Source organism: Hirundo rustica, chromosome 8 (assembly GCF_015227805.2).
Source record: "Hirundo rustica isolate bHirRus1 chromosome 8, bHirRus1.pri.v3, whole genome shotgun sequence".
NCBI lineage: Eukaryota > Metazoa > Chordata > Aves > Passeriformes > Hirundinidae > Hirundo > Hirundo rustica.
The window spans coordinates 14,729,626-14,753,834 of record NC_053457.1 but is presented as its reverse complement, the minus strand read 5'-3'; the positions used below and the strand labels follow the sequence as shown (position 1 = coordinate 14,753,834).

Below are 24,209 nucleotides of genomic sequence, written 5' to 3'. Positions count from 1 at the left end.
AGTTACTGCCGAGCAGTGCTTACATAGAGTCAGGGCATCTTCTGCTTCTCACACATCCCTGCTGGTGAGGAGGCTGGAGGTGCTCAGGAATCCTGGAGGTTATCTAGGCAGGGGAGCTGATCCCAGCTGACCAAAGGCATACCATACCATAAAATGTTACCCTTGTTGTATCAAGTGGGAGAGAGAGGGCAGCAGTGCAGTACACCAACACAGGGTGATGGTGTGAAGGGGCCCCTCTCTCCTGGTGATGGCTGAACACCTGCCTGCCCATGGGCACCGGTGCATCAATTCCTTGGTGTGCTTTGCTTGTGTATATGGCTCTTGCTTTGGCTACTAAACTCTTTATCTCAACCCATGAGTTCTCCACTTTGACTGCTCTGAATCTCTTCCCCATCCCCATGTGGGGGTAATGAGTGAGCAGCTGTGTGGATCTTAGTTGCCAGCTGGGGTTAAGCCCTGGCACACAGAAATTAATGCAAGATCACAGAAGGGATGGATACAGTTTAAATAAGTAAAGTATCAGAGATTGTTGACATAAACAGCAGCAAGGCCTACGCATATCCAAGGGCTGTTTTTCAACTGACTACAGTAATTCTGTGTGTCTGTTGAATTTGGGCTGTAGTTGGAAAGCCTCCCTTCTGTAAGTGCAGGGGCTTTATATTTGTTCTGTTGAAAATGAAAGCTGATCCTCCAGAGGAACAGGAGACTTAGCTGTATTTTTGAGCTGCTGCTTTGCACCTTTCTCTAGATGTCTTCTGTGCTTGCTTTGAGTGATGGCTTTTCAACAGAAAGGGGAATTTTAACATTTTCAGTGGATATAAACTAAAAATGAAACATGAATGCATGTTGGCTTATGTGCAGCTAATTAAGTCTAAGCTAATCTAGTATTACTCTTGCAGTTAGATGGCTTTGGGGTATGTGAATCCAGGAGGACATGAAGGGTTTTAAATTTGCTTTTTTTTTGCATAATGCTAGGTGTCTCTGATGGTTACTTTGTATATCACAATGCCCTTAGAGAGATGCCCTTTCAAAGCACAGGAGGGAGATGTGAGCAGAGAAAGCCACTGTGTAGTAAGGAAGTGAGTTTTATACCAAAAAAAGGCACACAAAGCTGCATTCTAGCAATGATGATAATCTTTGGGGGGAAGAGGGGAAGTGTCAGACTGTAGCTTTTCCTCAATACATACCATTTATGCAGTTAGTTGATTTAAAAGCGTAATAAAGAAAGTTCACAGCCTGGTCAGTCCTCTCTTTTTGGAACTGCCCTTGTTACTGGCCTTTGCTTTGTGCTCTTTGAATGCATTTTTGCTGCATTAAGGTTTGTAGCAGGTGTAATGTTTCCACACTTGTGCCTGTCAGGATGTGTTTGAGTTAGTGTGCCCTGTTCACCAAGCTTTGTGGGCCTGTAGGACTAACATGGGAGCTACTGGATAATTAGCAAGTTGTTTCGAAATTTCTAAATTTAGTTCAACTTATAGTTCCTGAACTATGGTTATTTTTTTTCAGATGTGGAGAGTAAGTTGGTTTTTACACACACAGAATAAATGCACAAAAGGGATTGCAGCTGAAAGTATTCACAGAACCTTGCTTTACCTGGAACCAAGAGTGGTTGCTTCGGTAGCTGAGACAGAAATCAGTACCTGTCCTTGATAAAGCTTCTGCTTTTTAATATTAATATTTTAAAAAACAGTATTTAGGGGTGCCTCTGGCAGTGTTTATTGTTCAAAGACTTCTCTTTTTTTCAAACCATGGTAAAAACAAAATTAAAAAAAGGAGTGGAGACAGCCCTCAAAGGTACTTTGTGAAAATGTAGGTATTCTGAGAAAGGCAGCTTGCTGCTTCTGTCCTTCCTAAGGCTGTAAATAGGCTGGGACCAGGACAGTGGATCTGTATTGAAGGTCATGGCAGTGTCACTTTTCAGTAAAATTTGCCCCTCGATCCTGGTAACCCTGTTATTACTTACATGCTGTTTCTGTTCACAGGATAACAGAGATCTAATGCTTGGGTATCATGCAGAAGGATGGTTTTCTAGCAGGTAGTCAGATGATGTTGAGGTGGTTCTGAAAAGGCATGGAGAGGCAGTTGCAAATATGAACAGTTGAGGTTTTTGGTTTACTAGTCAAATTTCTTGGGAGTGTGTGTGAAACTTTTAATTTCTTTTAATGTGTGTATAACACTTAATGAGGTAGCACTTAAGACTGTAATTTTGCGTACACAGCCTAACTGTTTTCAGACAATCTCTTTAAAACCTCAGAGTGCTATAGCAGTGCAAATAGGAATCTTCTTGCTTTGAGTGGGATTTATGGTTTGGGGTAACTCTGCATACTCAAAAATAAAGTAAAATAAAACTTTTCAGGACTTAATGTGACTTCATTGGGGGTGGGATGTTAGAACATGCTAAATGCTTTAAGAATTTTGTGGTAACTATAAATATAATCAAATAAGCATATAAATTCAACAAGCACAGAAACTACATAGGAAAAAAAAAATGTTTTTTTGAGTTGTAGTTCTGAGACAAGTTCTGGCATAAGGTAATAGAAGTCCAGCTGAATTTTTACCAAGGGTCGATTTTGTGCAGGGGCAAGGCCTGTTAGTTTTTCAGAATAGATAGCTGTGAGTCATTAAAATAAACAAAATAATTTACTGGTTGCATAAGTGACTTCTAAGTCTCTGCTTAAGCATGGACGCTGCGCTAGTTTAACTAATGCTCACATTATGTTGTTATTTCTGAATTAGTGATGATATGAAAGGTGTCCTTGCCCGTGGCAGGGCAGTTGGAATTAGGTTTCTGTCCTTTCTAATCTAAACCATCCTATGATTCTTTATTTTTTGCGAACCAGACAGAATGCAGAATATGTGAAGACTGTGAGCAGTAAGGATAGTGGGTCTTTAATGTTTCACAATGTGTAAACTAGGTCAAATAGTTAAAATGCTTTGGGGTTTTTTGGTGGCTTTGGGGTGGTGGGGTTTTTTTTTTTTCAGTTGGATCGATTACAAAATACTTATTGAGGGCACTAAACCAATACCTTTTATTTTTAGGCTTTATCTGTAGCACAAACTTTTATTAAACATGGTTTTTATTCTTGTGTTCTTTATTGACTGAAATAATGGAGCTATAAACAAAATCTAGTGTACACACATTCATATTTTTAGTGAAAACTGTTTCAAGTGTTAGAATGATCACAGTCAATTATTGCTTAGAATAATTTTGAAATTATAAATGTTGTGAAATTGGGTTTTGGTGGTGTTTTTTGGTGATATAATATTGTCATACAGTGCACAGTTTTAGCGCTATTTAGAGGATTGATGGACTGCAGTTGTTCTATGGATGATGTTTTAAGGGGCTGATTGACTGGCAGTTGAATGGGTGATGCTTAAATAAGTATGTTCAATTTCTACTTGGAAAGTAAAATAAAAACCCAACCTGTTTACAGGTGCTGAGATGATGGTCTGTTATTGCTCCATGCTGTGTATATCTTTATTTTTTGTTAAATCCAGTTTCCTGACTGCTCTTTGAAAATTCCATTTCTGAATGCGTGTTGGCATAAGGGATGAATTTTCTGTAAATTTACTCTTACGCAATTGGGAATACAGTGATTAGAACAAGGCGATCTTTTAAATTTGGATGTTCAGTTTCTAGTAGCCTAGCTAACGAAATTGCTTTGCAAGTTGTCAATTACCTTGTTGGCAAAATTAAAGGGATGAAAAATTCTCCTCAGCTTATTAGTTCTGTTGAAACAACAGTATGTTACCTGGTAAGAGTTATTCAGACCTCCCTGGTGTGAGAGAGCGAACATCAAACTCCTGAAGCTTTTGTAATGCAAATATTAATATTAAATATTAACACAAAAAGTATTACTGGTTCATCTGCTACAAAATACTGCATGTTGAATAATTGACTTGAATAGAACTCCTTCCTGTAAGAGATGAAATGGAATTAACCTTCCTGAAGACTAATCATTGTTTTTCAGATGATAAGTGATGGCTATATTTTCAAAGATAAACTACTGATTGGAAAAATAGATTAATTTCTCTTAGTGCTCTCTCTGATTAAGGTAGGAAGTGCATTGCTGTTTGGACTACATTCTGCTGCTGTTAATAAACAGCTAAAAATACGCACTGCCCCTCCCAAAATTAACCCCAAATCACCTTAGTTTATGCTAATTGAGACAGTTGTGAGCCAGAACTAATACTACCAGTATGAATTCAGGTTGGCTTCAACTGTGCAGGCTAAAGCAAAGTGAAATGATGTCTTGTTTACTGTGCTGACAGGAGTGTGTGTGTATTCTTAACTTTGAGTAGTTGTGAGAACAGACCCTGTAATACAGTTATGAATGCAAATGGCTTCTAAGAATATACTGGAGCCTGTAAGTTTCTTGGAAACTTGTATATGAAGTAATAGGATTTGCAAGCTCTTCGTGATGAGTTTTGGTATGGGAACATCAGTCTTTGTAGCCCTGAACTGCCAACAACCTTTGTCCTTTATTTTACCCTCAGAAAAAAAAAGAGGGGGGGGGGAGGTGAAGGAGGAGGTGGGGGCATGTTTGAAATAGGGAAGTAAATGAATGTTGGCTAATGGCCATGTCTTTTCCTAGAGCAAAAAAAAAAAAAAAAAAAAAAAAAAAAATCTTGGAAGATAGATGAGATTGTGGACCTGGATTTGAATGATATGTGAAGCTTTGTAAATTATTTATCAGTGCAAGCCTTTTTGAAATTGCTAAAGCACTGTTACATCGAAGGGAAAGAGAATGGTATGGTTGCCAAGAGGAGATTTTTACTGGATTCCACTAAAAGAATAATCTGTCTTTTAAAATTATCTGTATTAAACTTTAAGTACTAGTTAAGGAATGTCCACACAGTGCTGCAAAATCTGTTTGAATAGCTCTGGACCCTTTTTTATGCTTCTGATTATTGGTATAGTTTATGTATTTTGTTTGAATATAGTTTTGCCCCAGTTACATATGTGATAAGAGCAAAACGATGCATAAGATCTGTTGAATTATATCTGACTGATAAGAATAGTAATTAAATAATTGTATTTTATCTTATTTATATATATGTTGTTTTTAACAAGTGAGAGTCCTGCAAGTAATTACTATAACCCTTCCCACCTATAGAACTGCTGATCTCATTCAATGTTATCCTTCTAAAACTGACAACACCAATAATGCTTTTTTTTAAGTATGACCATTTTTGAAAGCTGCCTGTTTTATAACTTAAAGGATTGTTTTTATCCCAGTAGCAATTTCATATTTCAGCTAAGCATAATGTAATCCATACTGGAGCCCTTAGTAAGACAAAAGGCTGCAGATGGCGTTTGTTCCTATTGGTTATAAGAAGGTTACAGCAGTTCCCTTTTGTAAATGATGAAAGAACACATCTCCTTACTGAAGAAAAGTTCAGCTCTGTTTATCTTTTGTGTATATTCTTTGGGGTATACAAGTATGTCAGTATTTCAGTAATTGCATTGTAAAGAGTTGAACAGTGAGCAGACCTTCTGAGGACTAAGTTTTCAGAAAAAGTACGGTGCTTTGGGGTATGTTTATATGGAAGTATGTTTGTGTGCTCCTCTTCTATAGCTAGGGCAAATGTTCCTTGTGTCAGTTTTCTTCATGCTGCTTGGCTTAAAATGATCATAAAGCTTAATAACATAAAAATAGTTTCAATATTTCTGTGTTATATTGAGATATAAGGGCACATCACCATAGAACTAATTCCTTCAGAAGAATACCTTTAAAAAGCATTGCCCACTTCCCAGATCTGTAATAGAATACAGATTTATAGGTCAAGTGCAGATAGCCTGCCACCTTTCAAAGTATTGTAGCATAAAGAGGAAATAGAAAATGAAGGTAAAGCAAATAAATGATTGCTTTCATATGGTAAAGTAACAGCATTGCTTTCCTGAATCTGGAAACTACGAATTTGTGAAAGAAGCCATTTTAATCTGAGTTATTGTGATACTCTCGGCTAAAAGGTAGTCTGTTATTTGACTATCCCATTTGGGAGAAATAGTTGCATATAATTTTATTTGTTACAGACCTGTTTACTGATACTTCCATGTAGTCATTAATACGTTAATATTTTGGATGTTGCAGGTTAGTGTTTTCATTAAAGCACTAAAATGTAATGCAGAAATTATATAATAGATATTTATTCTCTGATAGTTTGTCATGTAATTGATAAGGAAGACTGGAAATAAATTTGTATCAATTCTGAAGTAATTCTCTGTAGAGTTCTGTTTATTGCTTCCAGACATTGAAAGATTTGCGTGTTTTTTTATTATTAATGTGGATCAAGGCTGATGGGACGCACCAGACTGGCATGGATAACTGTTGATCTGTTAAATCTAGTGCTTTCACCCTAAAATGGTAGTTTCAGAGAGAGGTATGAGTTGTATTGGATTTCCAAGTAATAAAATGAGTACTGAATTTGAGAATTTTTAGTAAGTTTGTTTTCTTGTGTAAAGGAACTATATTTGTCTGTAATAAAGACTCGTCTACATCTTGATCTTTGGGCACTGTTACATTGGAAGAATAAGTGATTGTGTTCTGGATTGCAATTGGGTGTGCAGGAATAGTATCCCAAGTTCAAATTTTCCTTGTTTTAGTTAACACTGGTCTTGTATTGGAGATGTTCACGTGGATTAATACACAGGGTGGCTTATTATGGACCAACTTAAAGTGTATGAAGTATGTTAAGCTAAAAACTTTGCAACAGAGTTACTAAAGTGGGCGTTTGCCTTGGCAATTAATATGTGGTACAACAAAATACCAAGTAAAAGCCACGGAGGCTGGTGGGTTTTGGCTTGGGGTTTTTTATGTTAGCTAACTGTCTGTTTCTTTTTAAATCTAGCCACGAGCCGATCCCATCCCGATATGTAGCTTTTGCTTGGGAACAAAAGAATCAAATCGTGAAAAAAAACCAGAAGAGCTCTTGTCTTGTGCAGATTGTGGCAGCAGTGGTAAGTTGGCTGAAAATGTTTATGTTTTAATATGTCTTCTAAAAATATTTTAAACTTGTGAACCTTATCCTCTCTTGGAACAAATGTAAATTGAGAACTGAACCCAGGAGGGTGGAAGAGTTTGTTGTTGGTTTTCTTGGTTTTGTTTGTTGGTTTGGTTTTTGTTTGTTTTATCATTTTTAAACTTGAATTTTGTCATCTGCATAATCAGGATAATTATAAGTGAGAGCTATGAATTCATTTTTATGTCAAAGTATAGATCTGCTGAGTAAATAAAGAGGAGGAAACCACACTTTTACAATACAAGAATTCAGTTATTGTTTGGGATCTATGTTGGCTCTGAAAACTCAGTTTTACATTGTGACATCAAACGATGATCAAGAATTTTGGTTGCAGATTTGCAACGTTTCAGCAGCTGAGGAGTAATCACAGTAATAAAGACTATGTAGCAGTCTTTGCTGCTGCATACCTTGAGTATCCAGTTATTTTTTTAATAAAATTGTTCTGTTACTCAAGAGGGAATTTGAATAGTATTTCAGGTAACGTAGCACATCAGGTGGGCAGCCTGTTCCTTGGCTGGCACAGGATAATGACACTGCTGATTGCATGTACCTTGTTCCTGTGTCTTGCAGCAGCTCTTGCAGACTCTGGCTGTTCCTGATGCAGGTGCTTCTCTTCTCTGTGGTGACCAGTGCTGTGGCCCGAGGGAAGAGCCTGCACTTGTGTCAGGGGAGGTTTAGAGAGAGCTTCTTTACCCAGAGGGTGCTTGTGCGCTGGAACAGCTCCCCAGGGCACTGGTCACTGCACCAAGGCTGCCAAAAAGCAGCACTGCACCAAGAAGCATTTGGACAGTGCTCTCAGGCACATGGTGTGACTCTTGGGGATGCCCTGTGAAGGGCCAGGAGCTGGACTCGATGATCCTTGTGGGTCCCTTCCAGCTCTGATACTCTGAATGTCGAGTCCATGGGTATCATCATTTCGTGGGTATGCTGACTATGGCAGTACCCAGGATAGACTACATCAGTACTTGAGTAAAAACAAAACAGTATGAATAAAAACATGTTTTCAGTTAATCAGGATATGTTATTGATTGCCTGCTTCTCAATCTGTCACCCTGATAGTTGCTTTGTATTTTAGCCAGTGTATTTTTTTAGTATATTTTTAGCCAATTATTACACTTTGAAATAAGATAATGACTTTTTAAACCTAGTATGCAACAACAAACCCCATAGGTTTTAAATTGTCTTCCTTTAGTGGTTTACAGGTCTTCTCTGTTTTCAAATCTTTCTGATATTTGCAAAATTAATGCTTGGTTAGACTCTGGTGCACAGATTTTACGTTAATCAGGTGAGCTTAGATATCAGCTACTCTTCTGTTGTGTAATAATTCCCTGGTGGGTCTTAAGACACTTTAGAATTGGAAGTCTTGACTTTCATGGATCAGCTTCTATTTGAATTAACACCGATACATTCTCTCTGCCTCATTAAGACTAAATTATCTTTAATTAGTTCCTCAGATGTATTAGATATAAGGAATGAAATGTTGAGACTGCCAATCAGTTTGCTGGATGGTTAAACTTTAGCTACTGATGCCTAACTAAAATAAAAACCAATTTCAGTGCAATTTATAAATAACAAAACTTCACTCGAGTGGAGTTTTATTGTAATTGGATTTGTAATTTTGCACATTGCAGTCTATCTCAAAGCTGGTCTTGCTGTCTAACAAATAGAAAAGAAATTGCATGTTGTGCACAGCAAGCAAATTGTTCAGTTGATCAGAGATTAAATTGCAGTGCCCACTACTGGCATGTCTGTTTTCCCTTTTTGTTTTTGTGTCAAGTTGCTTTTGTCTTTGGATAACTGCACATTTCTGTGGGATTGGGAAGAAAAAGTATTAGGGTAGTAGAAATGAAATGCACTGCTATGTCAGTTGGCACAGAGGATTTTCTCAGGAAGTAAGATGAGGGATGTCAGATGTGAGAAAACAAATCCCATTACAAAAGCAGACATAGTTCCTCTTGGTTTTGGTTGGGTTTTGTGTTGGTTTTGTTTTGTTTCTTTTTCCCCCTCTCCTGCTTTTCCCCTATCTCTTGATTTTGAAAGATCGATACACTTGAGAACTGGAATCGAACTCTGCTTCTATTTTTCCAAACAAGATGTGCAGAAGCTATTAAAGAGCTGCTGCCAATGGATTTTTATAAGGGTTTGAAGTTGTAGAATAAGGAGGGAAAAAGACTGGAGAATTATAAATATTTTTTAGAAGGGGGGAAAATAGTGAAAAGTAGTATACCTACGGGTACTCTGCTCTCAAATTGTATGTTATTCTGAGGGGGCAAGAGGATTACTGATCAAAGATGATGGGTAGAGGAGGCTGGAGGACAGAGCACCAGAAAAACTGGACTCAGGTTAAGAGGAATAGGGACAGAAGATGTTTGGAAAGAACTGGGCAGAGATTGCTTTCTAAATGAGATTTAGTGTATGCTTTATGCTTATTTAGGGTGTGCTTTTTATTTAACGTATACAATGTAGAAATTGTCTTAATTATTGCTATCTGTGTAAAGATATTGGGCTAATTGGATAAAATGAACTGCTGAGAACCTTGCAGGTAGAAAGAACTGGTACATTCCCAAGACAGGTGCACTGACCATCTCTGCTCATAGCTAAAGTCTCCCTAAATAATAATGCTTTCTACCTAAAACATTATCAGACACAAGTTGAGGGTTTGCTGGTTTGTTTTTTTTGGTGAGTTATCTTATACAGTAGTTGTCAGCATTTATGTTAAAGTTAAAAATAACTGGAGATATTAGCATAACTAATTCAGCACTGTGTTTAATTGTAGTCACTGATCTAATGCTTATTCTTCTAAAAGACTAGCTTTTTCATCAAGTCCTTTAATGAATAAAAAAGGCTCAGCTTTGTGAGGAAGACACAAAAGTGGGCAGGTTAAAGAAATTGCCTTCAATCACAAAGGAATGAGACCCTCACTTTTGACTTCCTGATCTCACCTATTTCTGCCATGTCAGTGAATCACAAATCTTTACTGTTTCTAACACGGACGAAGAAATTTGGAAATGTTTCATTTTAAAGCAAGCCTGTATGTATTCCTGATGAAATGTTCCAGCTTGCAAAGGTCTAAATTTCCAGTAATCTGGTAAACTTGTTTGATACATTAAAATAATGATGCTGCTGAGTTTTAAAAGAAAGTCACATGGTGGAACCAGGAGAAATTACCAGTTTAGACACTTCAAAGTAGTCTTGGAAACCTCTTGGAGTTTTATCAGCTTCTGGATATGGAGAAGATAGTATGTTTTTAATTTTAGTTTAGATTAGTTAGAGCTGAAATACTGCAAGTTTGGAAGCCCAAAACATGCTTTCCTTCAGCTCTCAAATTAAAAGAACAAAAAAAGCTGTAAAGTCAGTGAAGGGCACAGTAACTTCAGTGACTATGGAAATCTGTTAAATTACAAAATCTGTATAACTGCTATGACTGTAGTTAGTTAAACAGAGATATTTTTAAAATTGAAACTTGTTGGTTACCACTTAATATCTGATAGGCATTACCCTATACATGTTATTGTTTTATTTGTACTATGTCAATTTGTGTCTAAAATGAATAGTTTAAGTATTACCCGCTTTAAAGAACAATACCATATGGTATTTTGAAATCTAAAAGTTTCTGGGCTCTCTGCTAGTGCATACCTAGAAAAGACAGTGTAAAACATGGCAAATACATAGTGATGGTTCCCATTTGCACTGTTCCAGTTCTAGTTGCTTGTGGCTCAAAGATTTGGAATTGCAGGCAGAATCTTCATGTTTAATACCAGTAGAATATTTTTCTTGAATTTTTGTCTGATAATAAAATCTAGTGCTTAAAGAACTGTATTAAGCTGTGTGATTGCTTGAATGAGAAGTGTTGCATTGGTAGATAAGAGCTATAAAGTAACATGGTTACACTTAATTTGTTCAACTAGTGATTACCAACCAGTGAGAATGGATGTTTCATATGTTTAAATATTGCAGTTATTTACTTAAAACAAAATTAAAATCAGTAATTTTAACTGCAATTTACTTGCTCTGTGAAATAAATCACTTCTGTGCAGGGTAGATACCTGTAATTAAATACATGAAAGTGATTGATTTATGACTACTCTTTAACGTGTTGATAGAATTGTTAAGTCATCGTTGAAAAAATAAGTCTTTATGTGATATTGATTACTAATATCAGCCTCTCTAGGTGGTTTCATTGAAAGGAACAGTATCTCATTGAACTCATCTTTGCAGTTACAGTATATTTGTCACGTTCTTGAAAGCGCATACTCAATTTTAACCACAAAAAATGTCGGTATATCTTAAACTGTATGCTAAGAATCAGATGGCTATGCTTTTTCAATATCTTTCTGAAACTACTTTTTGAATTTATTACTGATTGCTCCTTACTAATAATTATATCCCTGCATTTTGTTTTGAGAAAATGCACAATTCAAGTTGTCTTTTAAAGTTTAACAATAAAGTGGTTTAAGCCTTGGATAAATAGAATAAAAGGAAGTAAAAGCTGAAATTGTCACTTATTCAGGTGGCTTTTTCATTGCATCAGTTTTTGCCATTCATGCCTCAGTCCGTTAGAAGACAAAAATAGCAAATGCTCATAGATTATATTGTATTTTTATTTGTGGTGTTTTAGTTCAGTCCTGGACTGAGAAACAGTTGGTGGAGGAAGTCTGAATCTCTGTGACCGTGCCCTTACCAAGAAGAAAGCTCTCATCCCAACTCTGACAGTGGGAGGAAAGCACCTCTGATGTGTGCCACATCACTGCAGCCGTGGCATCAGGGATTCTTTTTTCTCTGACAACTTCTGTGTTTGTGTTCTTGGTACATAATCTCTGAATATGAGACTATCATAAAGTGTTTCCCTGGGAAGGCTTATCCCTTCCTATGGAGCAGTGCTTTCATCTTTTCTGGATTAAGGGTATGCTCCGAGGTTGTTGAAGACATGAAAAAATCACTGCCCATACTGCCTAAGGTGTTGGATGTGTTCAGTTGTCTGGTATCTTCTGTTAATTGGAAAAGTCACGTAGGCCTTCAAGGCTACTGTGAAAACAGGATGGTCCTGCCAAGGAATTTTTGTGTTTTGTGGGAGGTGGTAGTTCAACTGCTCTGCCCCCATACCCTCAATTTTATACCTTCTATTGCAGTATGTTTTCCTTATGCCAGTTGCCATATCCATTTTTTTCCCTTTTTATTACTCTGAAATTGTTCATTGTGTATAATTAAGTAATAGCTTGAAATAAAAAAATGCATATAGTTTGGCTATTTGGTTTCTTTGGTAGATAATATAGTTAGAAAAATAACTAATGCAGTTTTATCTAAAGATTTCCTCTGTTTATTTTGCACTTCTAAGAAAGGGGGGGTGTGGTCAAGTTTATAAATATACTTTTTCAGAAGCAATGATAGTTTAATATGCTATAGAAATAACCTAGTGAAAATAAAAAGTTCAGTTTTAGGTGCTTATGTAGACCATTCACTGGTGTCAGATAGGTAGAAAATTGACTTCTATTATGTCTTAATGAATGGGTTTCATGACAATTATTCTGTATATTTCTATGAAGTAGATGAGTTAAATAATGTGTTGCAAAATTCTGAAAGCAGCTGGTGCTTGCAGGGTTCTGATGCTGCTGGCTGCATCCTGCTGAACTTCAAAATCGATCTAACCAATCTTAAATCTCAAGCTGTCTATAACATTTTGGTGTTTTTTAGGACATCCATCGTGTTTGAAGTTCTGTCCTGAGTTAACAACAAACGTGAAGGCCTTGAGGTGGCAGTGTATTGAATGCAAGACGTGTAGTGCGTGTAGGATCCAAGGCAAAAATGCAGTAAGTTAGACTTGTTCAGTGCCTACTTGACTTTTCTTTGTCTATAGTAGCTTTATAATTAGCACACGTGCAAGTGCAAATAATTGGTGTACAACTTCAAGCAATGCTGTATTAAGTCTTTTTTTCCCCTTTTTCCTTTTCTCCACCCCCTCATCCTTGCCCTCCCAGGATAACATGCTTTTTTGCGACTCCTGTGATAGAGGGTTCCACATGGAATGCTGTGACCCGCCACTGTCCCGAATGCCAAAAGGTGAACTTAGAAATCCTTGCCATGAAAATACTTTCATTTGCAGTTTTGTGTTAAGTGACCAAAACCTCTCGAGCATGCAGTTTTCATTTTTCTTTTCAATGATAAATAGTGTGATTTCCTTCATATCAAAGGCAATTTTATTTGTCATTGTATGAGGGGGTTTTTCCTCAGGAAAATAATGAAAGTCTGCATATAGTTGACCAGATGAATCCACTGTGTAATGAGTTGTTGCCCAGTTTATTGAAGGTGAAATTTTAGAAAGGCTGTTTAAATTGGAGTATATACGCTGACAAAGAAGTCCTTGGAACATGTAGAAGAGATTCTTCTTCATGCCTTTTGTAAGAGTAACTGGAAAAACAGGCAAACAAAACAGAATGCATGTGTCTTGAGATTGTCTAATCCTCTAGATTTCTGACTTACGGCACCTCTCGTTTTTGCTCTTACATCTTTGTGGGTTCCCCTAATCTTAAAGTTACATTAAAGACTTTGTCCAGTTCCTCCCCTCCCAGTCCCCAGCCTTATCTACAATCAATGTTTAGACATGGCTATCTAATGTTAAAATGATGCTAAATTCAAATTGTGTATCAAGACAAATATACCTAGGTATGATGTAGTATGTTCTTTAGCATGTGCTACCCTAGTGGCTTTGTAACAGGCACATAAATTTTTTATCCTCTCCTGTGTCTGGAGAAAGAGCTAGGCAGTATAAGGAGGGACATGCTAGAACAAAAATTCTTCTAGGAACCTAATTGCTCATAATCTTCTATGTGATCCTTGTTGCTTCTTTTTCCCCGTTTCCATGAGCACTTTACTTTTAAAAATTTCAGAGTATGGATAGAGGTGGATCACTTGCTTTGCCCACTTTCCCTTCCCTATGTTCTGTTCAAGAGATGATTTGCTGACCTTGATGCGCTTGGTAGGTACCTTGCTACCTACCTGCAGTACAGAATAGATAAACTGTGTACAAGTGAACTCTTTTTTTCTTGTATAGGGATGTGGATTTGCCAGGTCTGTAGGCCAAAGAAGAAAGGGAGAAAGCTGCTTCATGAGAAAGCTGCGCAAATAAGGAGACGATATGCAAAACCTATTGGACGGCCGAAAAATAAATTAAAGCAACGAATGTTGTAAGTTTCTCTTGGTTCTTATTTCTTTAGATGTTTCTGAGAATGTAGTCAGCTAAGAGTTTGATACAGGTTTAAGCACAGCTTTTAACTGTATTTCAAGTTGGGGAAAATAGATAACATGTGATTTAGCATGTGCCTTTCAGCCCAATGTTCAATAACTTCTGAGTTATAGTAGGTGCCTTAGATGTCATGTCAGAAGGTGGTAAAAAAACTACTGTAACCAAATTTTTCAGATCCTGTAAATTTTTATCAAAAATTTTACCTGTAGCAGATGCAAATAAACTCCTGTTTAATAACACATGCCACAGCTGTCTTTTAAGTTTAGCTTCCAATAATTGAAGTACCCACAGAATACAAAGTGGATAACATCAAGCTACTTCTATACAACTTCAGGAGACCGTTCTCCTCAAAGAACTGTTTGAAAACTGTATAAAAACTACTTTATTAGTTAATACCTGCTCACAAAACCCATTCCAAAAAGCAAACTATACAAGTGATAGGGAAGTTCTAGTTTCACTGGTACTCAGGGAAGGATTATTACTTGAATTCTGCTGTTAAGCTGCCACCAGTTACTAGGAAAAGAGATTGCAATTCCTCTTGCTTCTCAGGTCTGTGTTTATCTAAAAGAAGAGTGTGCTGTAATATTTTTTTTTAGCATCTGTCTTCCCAGTAAACGCTGTAGATGGACATTGTAAGTCTTGGTTAGAGAATTGTTTAGTGTTCCAATACTGAGTTGACATTACAACACTCCAATACTGAGTGTTAAACAGGAACAGATTCTGTGTCAGCTACAGTAGCATGTTGCCCTCCATCACATGTTCCTATCCACGTACACCTTTTTTTCCCCCCTGTTTAAATATTATTTAACTGTTTGGCTGTGTCAACTGAGCAGTGAAAAGCTTTCTGACTCTACCAACTACTCATTCAGTACATTGTGACATTCTTCTCTACAGTCTAAAAACTGTCTTGTGTTATTCAGAATTGCATGGGAGCTGCTGTAAAGCTGCATTTTGCAAAACAAGGATTTTTGAAGCCAGTGGAGTCCACATGTGAAAATAGAAGGAAAAGAGGAAAAGCACTTATATTATAGTGCACTGGTCAAGCTGATGTACTTGATACTGTGCATCTTGCTGTATTCTCTTTTGCCTTTCTCTCTGCCAGGATCTTTCATTTTGCCTTTTTGGTTCTTGTCCTAAAGTTCAATGTATGTTGCTCTAGGAAAGTAGTTCAGGACAGGAATTGAGTGTGACACTACATGAAAGTAAAAGATGTAGTTGTACTGGCTGATGAGACCGTGCTGTTAGACATTGTACCATTCTCCTCCTGAATAAATAGCTTAGGAATTTGAAGGTCATTGAGCTTCCTATCTATCATGGTGTGTGCATAATAAAAATATTCCCTATATCTCTAGCTATGCCTTGGGCTTTAGTTGTACTTCTGGCTTTAGCCTTTGAAAACACATAAACCTTCAGCTGGAGGTTAGGGCTCTCTTGTGGTTCAGGAGTGGTACTCCCCAGCTTAGTGCTACTGCTGAGACTCCAAACCATGGGCTGCTTGCTTGCTTCCCCCTCCCCTTGCTAGTGGCTGGAGGGGAGAAGTGAAGGCACAAAAAGTAAAGATCCAGGCTGAGATAAGAACAATTTACTGGAAACGGCAGTGAGATAGGAAAGCAAACAGTAACAGCTACAGTACCCATTATAAAGTGTATGAGACAGGCAAAACAATCCACATGTGATTGTTTGGAATGGTGTTACCCAGCTGCTCCCTGCTTACCCGACTGGAAAGAACCCCTTCTCCCTGGAAGAGGGTCTCTTTCTCTGCCCCTGAGGTGGTACAGAATGACCTCTGGGCCTTGGACATGTTCCCCTTGGCTACTGCAAAAATTAACCCTGCCCTGACCAGAACCAGGACTGGTTCTAATACAGTCCTGCCATTTTCTCTACAGACCATGCCTCTGGTTTGGGTTCCCAATGGGTGGATTTAGCAGCAAGGCCCACCCCCCTGCCCAATGCTAATTCTGTTTCTCCTCCTTCCTCAAATGTGTAATAGAAAGATTGGAAATTTTATGAAGGTTTTCCTGTGATGTTTTCCTATTGAGATTCTGAGCTGCAACTTTTAAAGTGAACATCATGCCAAAAGATGCAGAAGTTCTTTTAGTATTATATGAAGATTATTAATATTTTCATAAAGGTTTCCTTTGTAGCATGTGAGCTGCATGAGCATGTTACAGGAGTGCTTGGGAAGCTCTTTGTAAAATAAATATTTGCAATACTGCCAGCACATTTCTATTACTTCAGTGTCTCATATATGAAAACAAAGTAATCTTGTTTTGGAAAAATAGTGGTTGGAGATGGAATAAGGGAAGAGACTCTTCCACACGAAGTCCCATTTAAAAGTGATTGTGGAGTATGGAAGACAATAGTGTCACACATAAAAAAGTGTGTGGTCACATGAAATACAGGAAGGTTAGCCAATGCCATTTAGTCCTTGTATAGTACAAAGAAGATCTTTCCAGTGGTGCTGGAATAATTTTTTGCCTGTTGACCATGTGTAGGAAACCCTTCACAGGCAAGTACTGAGTCAGATTAATTTAAACCAGGTGTGTGCTGGCCCCTGGCACTGCTGGTGATTACCACATCTGGTACTGAGAATAGGTCCTGTGATAGTCCTGTGTGTATGACACCAAAGGATTCGAAAGACTTAGAAGTTTTAGGGTTTGTTGCCTCTTAGGAGCTAACCAAATTTAAGGATGTGTGGGTGGAAAAGGGGCTCGTTCTTAAGCTGGTGGGCCCTTGGAGGTCAGTAAAACAGATGGTAGCCCTAGGCTGTTGAATCCCTAATTAGAAGTAACCTGTTGCAATTAATTACTTCAGTATCTCAATTAAGAGGGCAAAAATCTGTGGAAGAAAACTTTCTGCTGCAAAGTAAATAAGCTAACTTCAAAGAGCAGGATGAAAAAGGGAATGAAAGAAAGCATGTGATACAACTATGTAGCTTTGTAGTTTGATTGTGTGTGCTGATAACTATTTCTTTTACTGCAGATATTTTCGAAAGTTCTGTTTCTATATGCTACAATATACTACTCTGCAGTGTAGTTCCTCTCTTCAGTTATTAGCAGCTAGTTAAGTCTGTAATTCTACTCTCACAAATGTTGGCTTTTGGTATGCCCGTTTTCTTCCTAGCATTTAAATGAGATTCACCACTCTGTTTTTTCCCAACACCTTCCATATTAGGCCTGATTAGTTCATTAGTTTTCTGCAAATCCCCCTTGGTTATAGTCTTGCTCTTTGCTCTCCTTTGCTATTTTTGTTTCTTGCTATTTTTAGAATTTCTAAACAGTCTATTTCTTTGGTTTAATAAACTACCTCATTTGGCTTTTAGCTCTTTGGTGGTAACTTTTACTGCCATGTTTTATGTAATCCAACAAGAGTGTGGGAAAAAACCAGCAGTTTCTTGAAGATTGGCCATATTGCTTTAAAGGATTAATAGATTTTTCTCTACAGTTTAAGCTAATGTAGCCTGAAGTTAACTGTTCTGGTATCATGTTAACACTGAAAACATTAATCTCCTCTGTGTGTACAATAAACTCTATGGTGATGGAGCAGTTGTTGTATGAACACGGTGTAATGATATTTTTTCCAAAGAAACACACTTTGGCTATGCTTAGAAGTATGTGAGAAGGCTGTATACTGGGGAGATCTTGTTATGCCAGCACTTATATATACTGTGACATATTAAGATATACTTAAAGATAAGAGAGGGGGAACAAAAAGGAGAAGGGGAAAAAAAAGATGGATGTTATGTCATAGTGTGAAATGTATTTCCAAAGTGTATATGTGTTTAAATTTCTTTAAAGATTTTTAAGTACGGCGGCCTAGGTAACTTGTATGAACTATAGTGCTATTTGACAGTAAAGATTTTGAATGCTGATTTTTATTTTTCAAATTTTTGCATAGGTCTGTAACCAGTGATGAAGGATCCGTGAATGCATTCACAGGAAGGGGGTCACCTGGTAGGGGTCAAAAGACTAAAGTCTGTACCACACCTTCATCTGGTCATGCTGCATCTGTGAAGGATTCAAGCAGCAGATTGCCTGTTACAGACCCCACTCGGCCTGGTGCCACCACCAAAATCACCACCACCTCCACCTACATATCTGCCTCTACACTTAAAGTTAACAAGAAAACCAAAGGTCTCATTGATGGCCTTACTAAGTTCTTTACACCATCACCTGATGGTCGCAGATCACGAGGTGAAATAATAGACTTTTCAAAGCACTATCGTCCAAGGAAAAAGGTCTCTCAGAAACAGTCATGCACTTCTCTTGTGTTGGCTACAGGTACCACACAAAAGCTAAAACCTCCACCTTCTTCACTTCTACCCCCAATCCCCATCTCTGGTCAGAGCCCCAGTTCTCAAAAATCCAGCACTTTGACTTCTTCTAACTCTCCCCAAAGTTCTTGCAGTCAGTCAAGCATACCCTCCTCTAGTAGCCTCCCTAGTAGCAGTCAGCTAAAGGGACTCTTTGATGGACTCTCTCATATCTATACCACTCAGGAACAGTCTCGAAAAAAGGGTCACCCAAGCTATGGACCCCACAAGCATTTCTGTAGTAAACCAGAATTATCTTCCACATCAACATCTAATAGTCATTTCTATGGAAAGAAAGAGGTTAGGAGTAGGTTTATGTCTCATGCCTGTGCCTCTGGATGGGGTGTGTCTAGAGGACATGCTTTGAAAGCAATTGCTCAGCTCAAGAAAACAGCTTTCTTTAAAAAGCACAGGATTCTAGGCAGATTAAAGTATAAAATGACCCCTCAGATGGGGACCCCCTCACCAGGGAAGGGGAGCTTGACAGACGGAAGGATTAAACCTGATCAGGATGATGGTAAGCAAAGGTCGAAGCGCCAACCAAACCTGCGTCCCGTCCAAAACCAAAATTCTTATCACATAGGTCTTAGCTATTTCTCTTGTTCTTACTTCACTTTCATACAAAAACAACAAAACTTTGACCTTTTATCTAATGCTGACTAAATCTCCAAAACATTTTTGGTTGTGTTTTGTTTTTTTTTTTTCCCCTGACTAATACCACACCACTTTTTTTTTTTTTTTTTTTCTTTTTTTTTGCATCTGTAGTGACCCTAGGAGCCCCAAATGCCTTCATAATGTTGCTTATGGCTGTGTAGTACCGCATGAGTAGCCACTTGTCATGCTACTTCCTTGTTCTTCCCCTGCCCTTCCTGTGGCAGTAGTGCTGTCATCATGATTGTGTGCTGTCAGTGCTTATAACGGTGGGCATTTCAATTCATTTCCCTCTGCTCCATTGCTTTTTCATGAACAGTTCCATCGTACTACAGTCTCCACAACACTTGATCTGTACTGCTGTGAACTACCTTTTTAGTACTTTTATTTAAGAAAAAATATATTTAATTTATAATGTTTGAATACAGACTTAGCTTAGCATTAATCTTCAGGTTTTAAGGGCTACTTTTTTTCTCTTGTGTTTAGTTTTACCTTCCAGAGTATACTGGAATTTATTATAGTTCTAGCAATAAAATATGCTCCATTTCATGAGGCTCAAAACTAATTCAGCAGAACTGGGCTGTAAAGACTTAGACAGACAAGCAAGTACCAAAAAAAAGCTCGTGCAGCAGTAAGCTACAAAACAAGAAGGGGGGTGAAGGGGTCACTTCTGTTACTTAGTAATCCCAAATTTGGTTAAAATGGGCAGTTCATAACAGCCATAGTTGCAATCCTGTTTAGTAGCGTCACTTTGCTAATGCACATGTAACCTTCACATCTGTGAATAAACTTTTTGCTGGTTTTAAATAACAGATACTGAAATCAAACTAAGCATCAAACAAGAAAATACGGATGTATTTCTGTTGGGAAGCAAGGACACTGTCACACAGGAGGATCTGGAAGTGTTTAAGCAGGCCCGAGAACTTTCCCTGGAGGTAAGAATCATGTTGCACAGAATGTAGTTATTTCTGTAAATAAAAAGAGTTAATTTTCAGTCTCTTCATCTTCATTTCTAATGTATTCCTTTTAACCAAATCATCATACTTGCTGTGAAATTTATTTGGGAGACACTGTATATACAGATAGGAGACAAGGCATCATGCTGGAATGGATCAGATGATAAGTGACACTTAAGATAGATTTTGAAATATATACTTGAGCATTTTGGACACGGGACTGCAGGATCAAACATAGAGTTTAAAAGTAGCTGACATCCTGCTCAGGACTGAGAGGATATTGGTCGGTATAAAGATGCCTAATGATTTTCCTCTGCAAATAAAGCAGGTATTCTGAAAAGCTGAGTCAGTCGCAGAAAACACTGCTTGGTAGAAAACCAGGTTTAGTGAGTCCATAAATTCATTTTACCTGATTAGTTACCACGCTTTGAGTTTAAATACTGTAGACTTTATCTGGCAGTGATAACATTTGAGCGGATTCAGACTAGTGAACTGGACTTTTACTTTTCTGTGTCCGTGAAATGAACAACCAGTGTCTTCGAGAACCTGGGTCAGAAGATGGGTAAATCTAATGTTTCAATTGCTGCTTTCTTAAAATGGCATCATAAATGGCTGTGTGTTGTATTTTTTTCAGTAATGGAAGTCACTTAGGTTTTTTTCAGGTTTAGTGTACAAGAACTGACATGCAGTGACTTTTTTACAGTCTTCATTCAGAGCGTGTTGACCAACAAACTCAAATTGAGTTTAAAGATTCAGTTTCATTATTAGCTTGTACTTCTGCTTCCTCATGGAAATAGTTCCCACTACTTGCTTTCTTTATCTTTCATATGCAGTCCCTAAAAATCTTAGGTGGTAAAGTTTCTAAAAGTTGACACTGAAATTGCTTGTCTTTCCCCACCTTTCTCACTCTTGTATTTTGCCAGCCCTTTAGAACCTAGCAGTCATTTTCTGATCAGCTTAAATGCAGTATTACAGCTGAAATCAATGTGTTAGCATATTCTTGACTCTTTGAGGTAAATTCCAGTTACTCTAGAAGGGTTGTATTGATAGCTTTTCTCTCATTGTTTTGACAAAAGGACAGCTTTGATTTTGAATTAGAACTATAGGGACATCATCCCACTAGGTGCTGTGGGAGAACAGAACTTGAGGTTGTTGTGCCTCTTTGGCTGGGCTTTTGCTGTTTGATTTTCTGTTTGCAAACTGTCCTCTGTCAGGGTTTAAAGAACTTAAGCAACTGATTTGGATACTTCAGGTTTCTCGTGCTTTCAGTGGGTGAAATTGGTTATATAAAGCTCAAGTTTCTTCTGCTTTTCTATAACTATTTTTTTTTTTTTTTTTTCACCTGACAGAAAATTGGGTGTAAAAACACTGGTGAAACAAGTGGGCGATACCCTTCAGTGATTGAGTTTGGAAAATATGAGATCCAGACCTGGTACTCTTCACCTTACCCACAGGAATATGCAAGGTAGCAAGTTGTCAAGATTGCCATACATTTATGTTGACATTTATTCTGATGTTATTCTGAACATTAGAACTTACTTTTTACTCTTTTGTAACTGTTTATAATTTAAAGCCTTTAAAAGTTAATACACTTTTGTAATTATAACTGAGAGCAAGGATTTGTCATTCTTTTTAGCTAGTTCTAAATCAATGATGCAATAAAAAGTCTTTTTCCTAGTCCTGTCTAAATGCCAACGTGCAGTGTGTATTGGTGTGGTTTTGTTTGAGATTTATTTTTGTGGGTTTGTTTTGTTGGTTTTGTTTATTTGTTTGGTTTTATCTGGTTTTTGTTGTTGTTGTTTTTTGTTTGTTTTTTTCTTACACCATTGCAATGAGGTGTGTCCATCTTCTTGCCCTTTAGACAAATTACTCCTGGTTGTGGTCCAGCGTTTATTAACCTCCTTTTTTTCTAAGGACCAGGGGAGATGTCATGCTAAACAAATAAAGTCAAAGTGAGCAAGTTGTGGCAACAGCATCTCATTTTTGGCCATCTTTGCAAGGGTGCACCTTGGAGTCAGGCAGAGAGCATGGACTCGTACACGTGCTCAGCAGATCTCTGCTGAGTTTTGTGTGTGCTGAAAATAAATGTTTTATTAATCCATTGTCTCTATGGCACACTGGACTATATTCAACTGTGTGTTTATCAAGCTCCACTACTATAGCATGCATGATCTGTTCTAACATGCTGTTGCAGAGTGTTACTCTAAACTGCCTTTTGTTTGTGTGGTGGGAATAAGGGATATGTCATGTATCCATCATATATAAATCAAGGGCTAAAAAAGTGTGGAGGGCGTTTCCATATCCTATTATTATAAATGCTTTTGTAGTGTTCATTTTTTATTTCAGTTTTTCTTTTTATTCCCTCAATTTCTATCATTGTGAAAGGGTGAGTTAGCTATTCCATCAAGTAAATTAATTCCAGATAGAAGCGCAATGATGGCCAATTATTAGTATGAGGCTAGAGTGGGATGACACTGTAGGAGGCACTGTGGCTCTCAGCTGAGTGCAGTGGGATTACGTCATTGAACAAATAGTTCAAACTATTTTTTATGTTGTTGATGAACTTCCTTAGGATACTGGAATAGTGCAAACCATGTCTGTAATCCCAGGATGTGCTAGTAAATTCAGAGCAGATAAAGATTGTCCTCTGCTCTAAAACTTTGCAGACTAATTAATTCCTAGAGCAGTCTTCCACTGCTGCAGTAATTTAAAAATGAAGGTAAGTAGCCATAAAAATTACCAAAGGGAGTGGTTTACGATGGTATGTAGGACACTGGGCACGTGGGTTACTTGTATGTAGTCAGAACTAGATCCTCCCCAGAGAAGTGCACATGTCTGTGTTGCCTGTGCTGTGGAGATGTGTGGAAGGGAGGTGTTTTGCCTATATGTGAGCTCTTTGGGTTGGCTTCTGTAGAAAAGTGATAGTCTACGTGGAGGTGAGGGGCTACAATCCTACTGGAGTTTGCTGTCTTGCCCAAATATTTGGAAGACAGTGGGAAGAAAAGTTATCTCTCAGCCTTCCTCAGATGCAAAATAAGGAAAATTAAAGGGAAGGAGATCCCCTGTATCCTGCTTTGTGCTTCCTTTTTATTTATTAGGAGCAGGAAAGATGAAATTTGAGGTATTACTCCAGTGTGCTTACTTTGATGGAGACCACAGCAAAAGCTATGGTGGAGTGTGGGAAGGGGGAATTAGCTGAGACCTTCCCGAGGCTGGACCACAAACTGACCACAGGACAATTCTGTGGAATTGGGTTCACTGTGACTGATTGATTGAAGCTGATTGTTTGTTATTTTCCTTTTCTGATGACTAGTGTGTGAGTGATTAATCATTCACTGTAGTTTTGTACTTATTGATTCAGTTATGTTTTAGCAGCATTTATGTATGGTACCTTACATTTGAATGGAAAGGGGTTTTCATTTGTGGTAACTGTTTACAGAATGTAACAAACATTTTGTGTAAAATATCTTCTTAATTTTCCTGCAGATTACCAAAGCTTTACCTGTGTGAATTCTGTCTTAAATACATGAAAAGTAAAAACATTTTGTTAAGGCACTCAGAGAAATGTGGCTGGTTTCATCCTCCAGCCAATGAAATCTACAGAAGAAATGACCTTTCAGTATTTGAGGTAGGTGTATCAAAAATACAAGTTTTTGGAGAATAACCAGTTTGTAAATGTTACAGACCAGCTGTAGAACTAGTGAAAACTTAAATGTGCTTCAATACTTCCTTGGAGATGCTACTTATGCTGCAAAACTAAGTTGAGATTCTGCTTATACTGCAAAAACAAATCCAGCTTCCCAATTCTGTTCTACCCTGCCATGTTCTTTCATGAGTCATACTTTGCTTGTACTTCATGTCTTAGCCAAGCTCTTCAGGATACTTGACTAGCATGAATTTTGGGGCTTCCTTTGCAGTTCTCATCTTGGATTGGTTTGCCTTTCCCTTTTTGGCAGAAGTACCTCTTAACACCCATTCATTTCTGGCAGCTTGAGTGTCTGGGGTATAGGGAGAAGACTAATCATAA

The 24,209-nt window shown here is 37.8% G+C and overlaps 1 protein-coding gene across 17 annotated transcripts in view; it reads left to right on the top strand.

Moving 5' to 3' along the window:
• Positions 1–24,209, top strand: part of KAT6B (lysine acetyltransferase 6B) — a 107,161-nt gene that overhangs the window by 46,375 nt on the left and 36,577 nt on the right. For 11 of the 17 annotated variants that reach the window (XM_040071028.1, XM_040071022.1, XM_058421648.1 and 8 more), the window contains 8 exons: positions 6,853–6,961; positions 12,715–12,830; positions 12,999–13,080; positions 14,072–14,204; positions 18,161–19,092; positions 20,040–20,161; positions 21,532–21,647; positions 23,669–23,810. In XM_040071028.1, coding sequence (XP_039926962.1) covers positions 6,853–6,961; positions 12,715–12,830; positions 12,999–13,080; positions 14,072–14,204; positions 18,161–19,092; positions 20,040–20,161; positions 21,532–21,647; positions 23,669–23,810 — 1,752 coding nt within the window. The remainder of the gene's footprint in view (positions 1–6,852; positions 6,962–12,714; positions 12,831–12,998; positions 13,081–14,071; positions 14,205–18,160; positions 19,093–20,039; positions 20,162–21,531; positions 21,648–23,668; positions 23,811–24,209) is intronic. The other 6 variants (XM_040071038.2, XM_040071037.1, XM_040071035.1 and 3 more) reach the window with 2 other exon arrangements.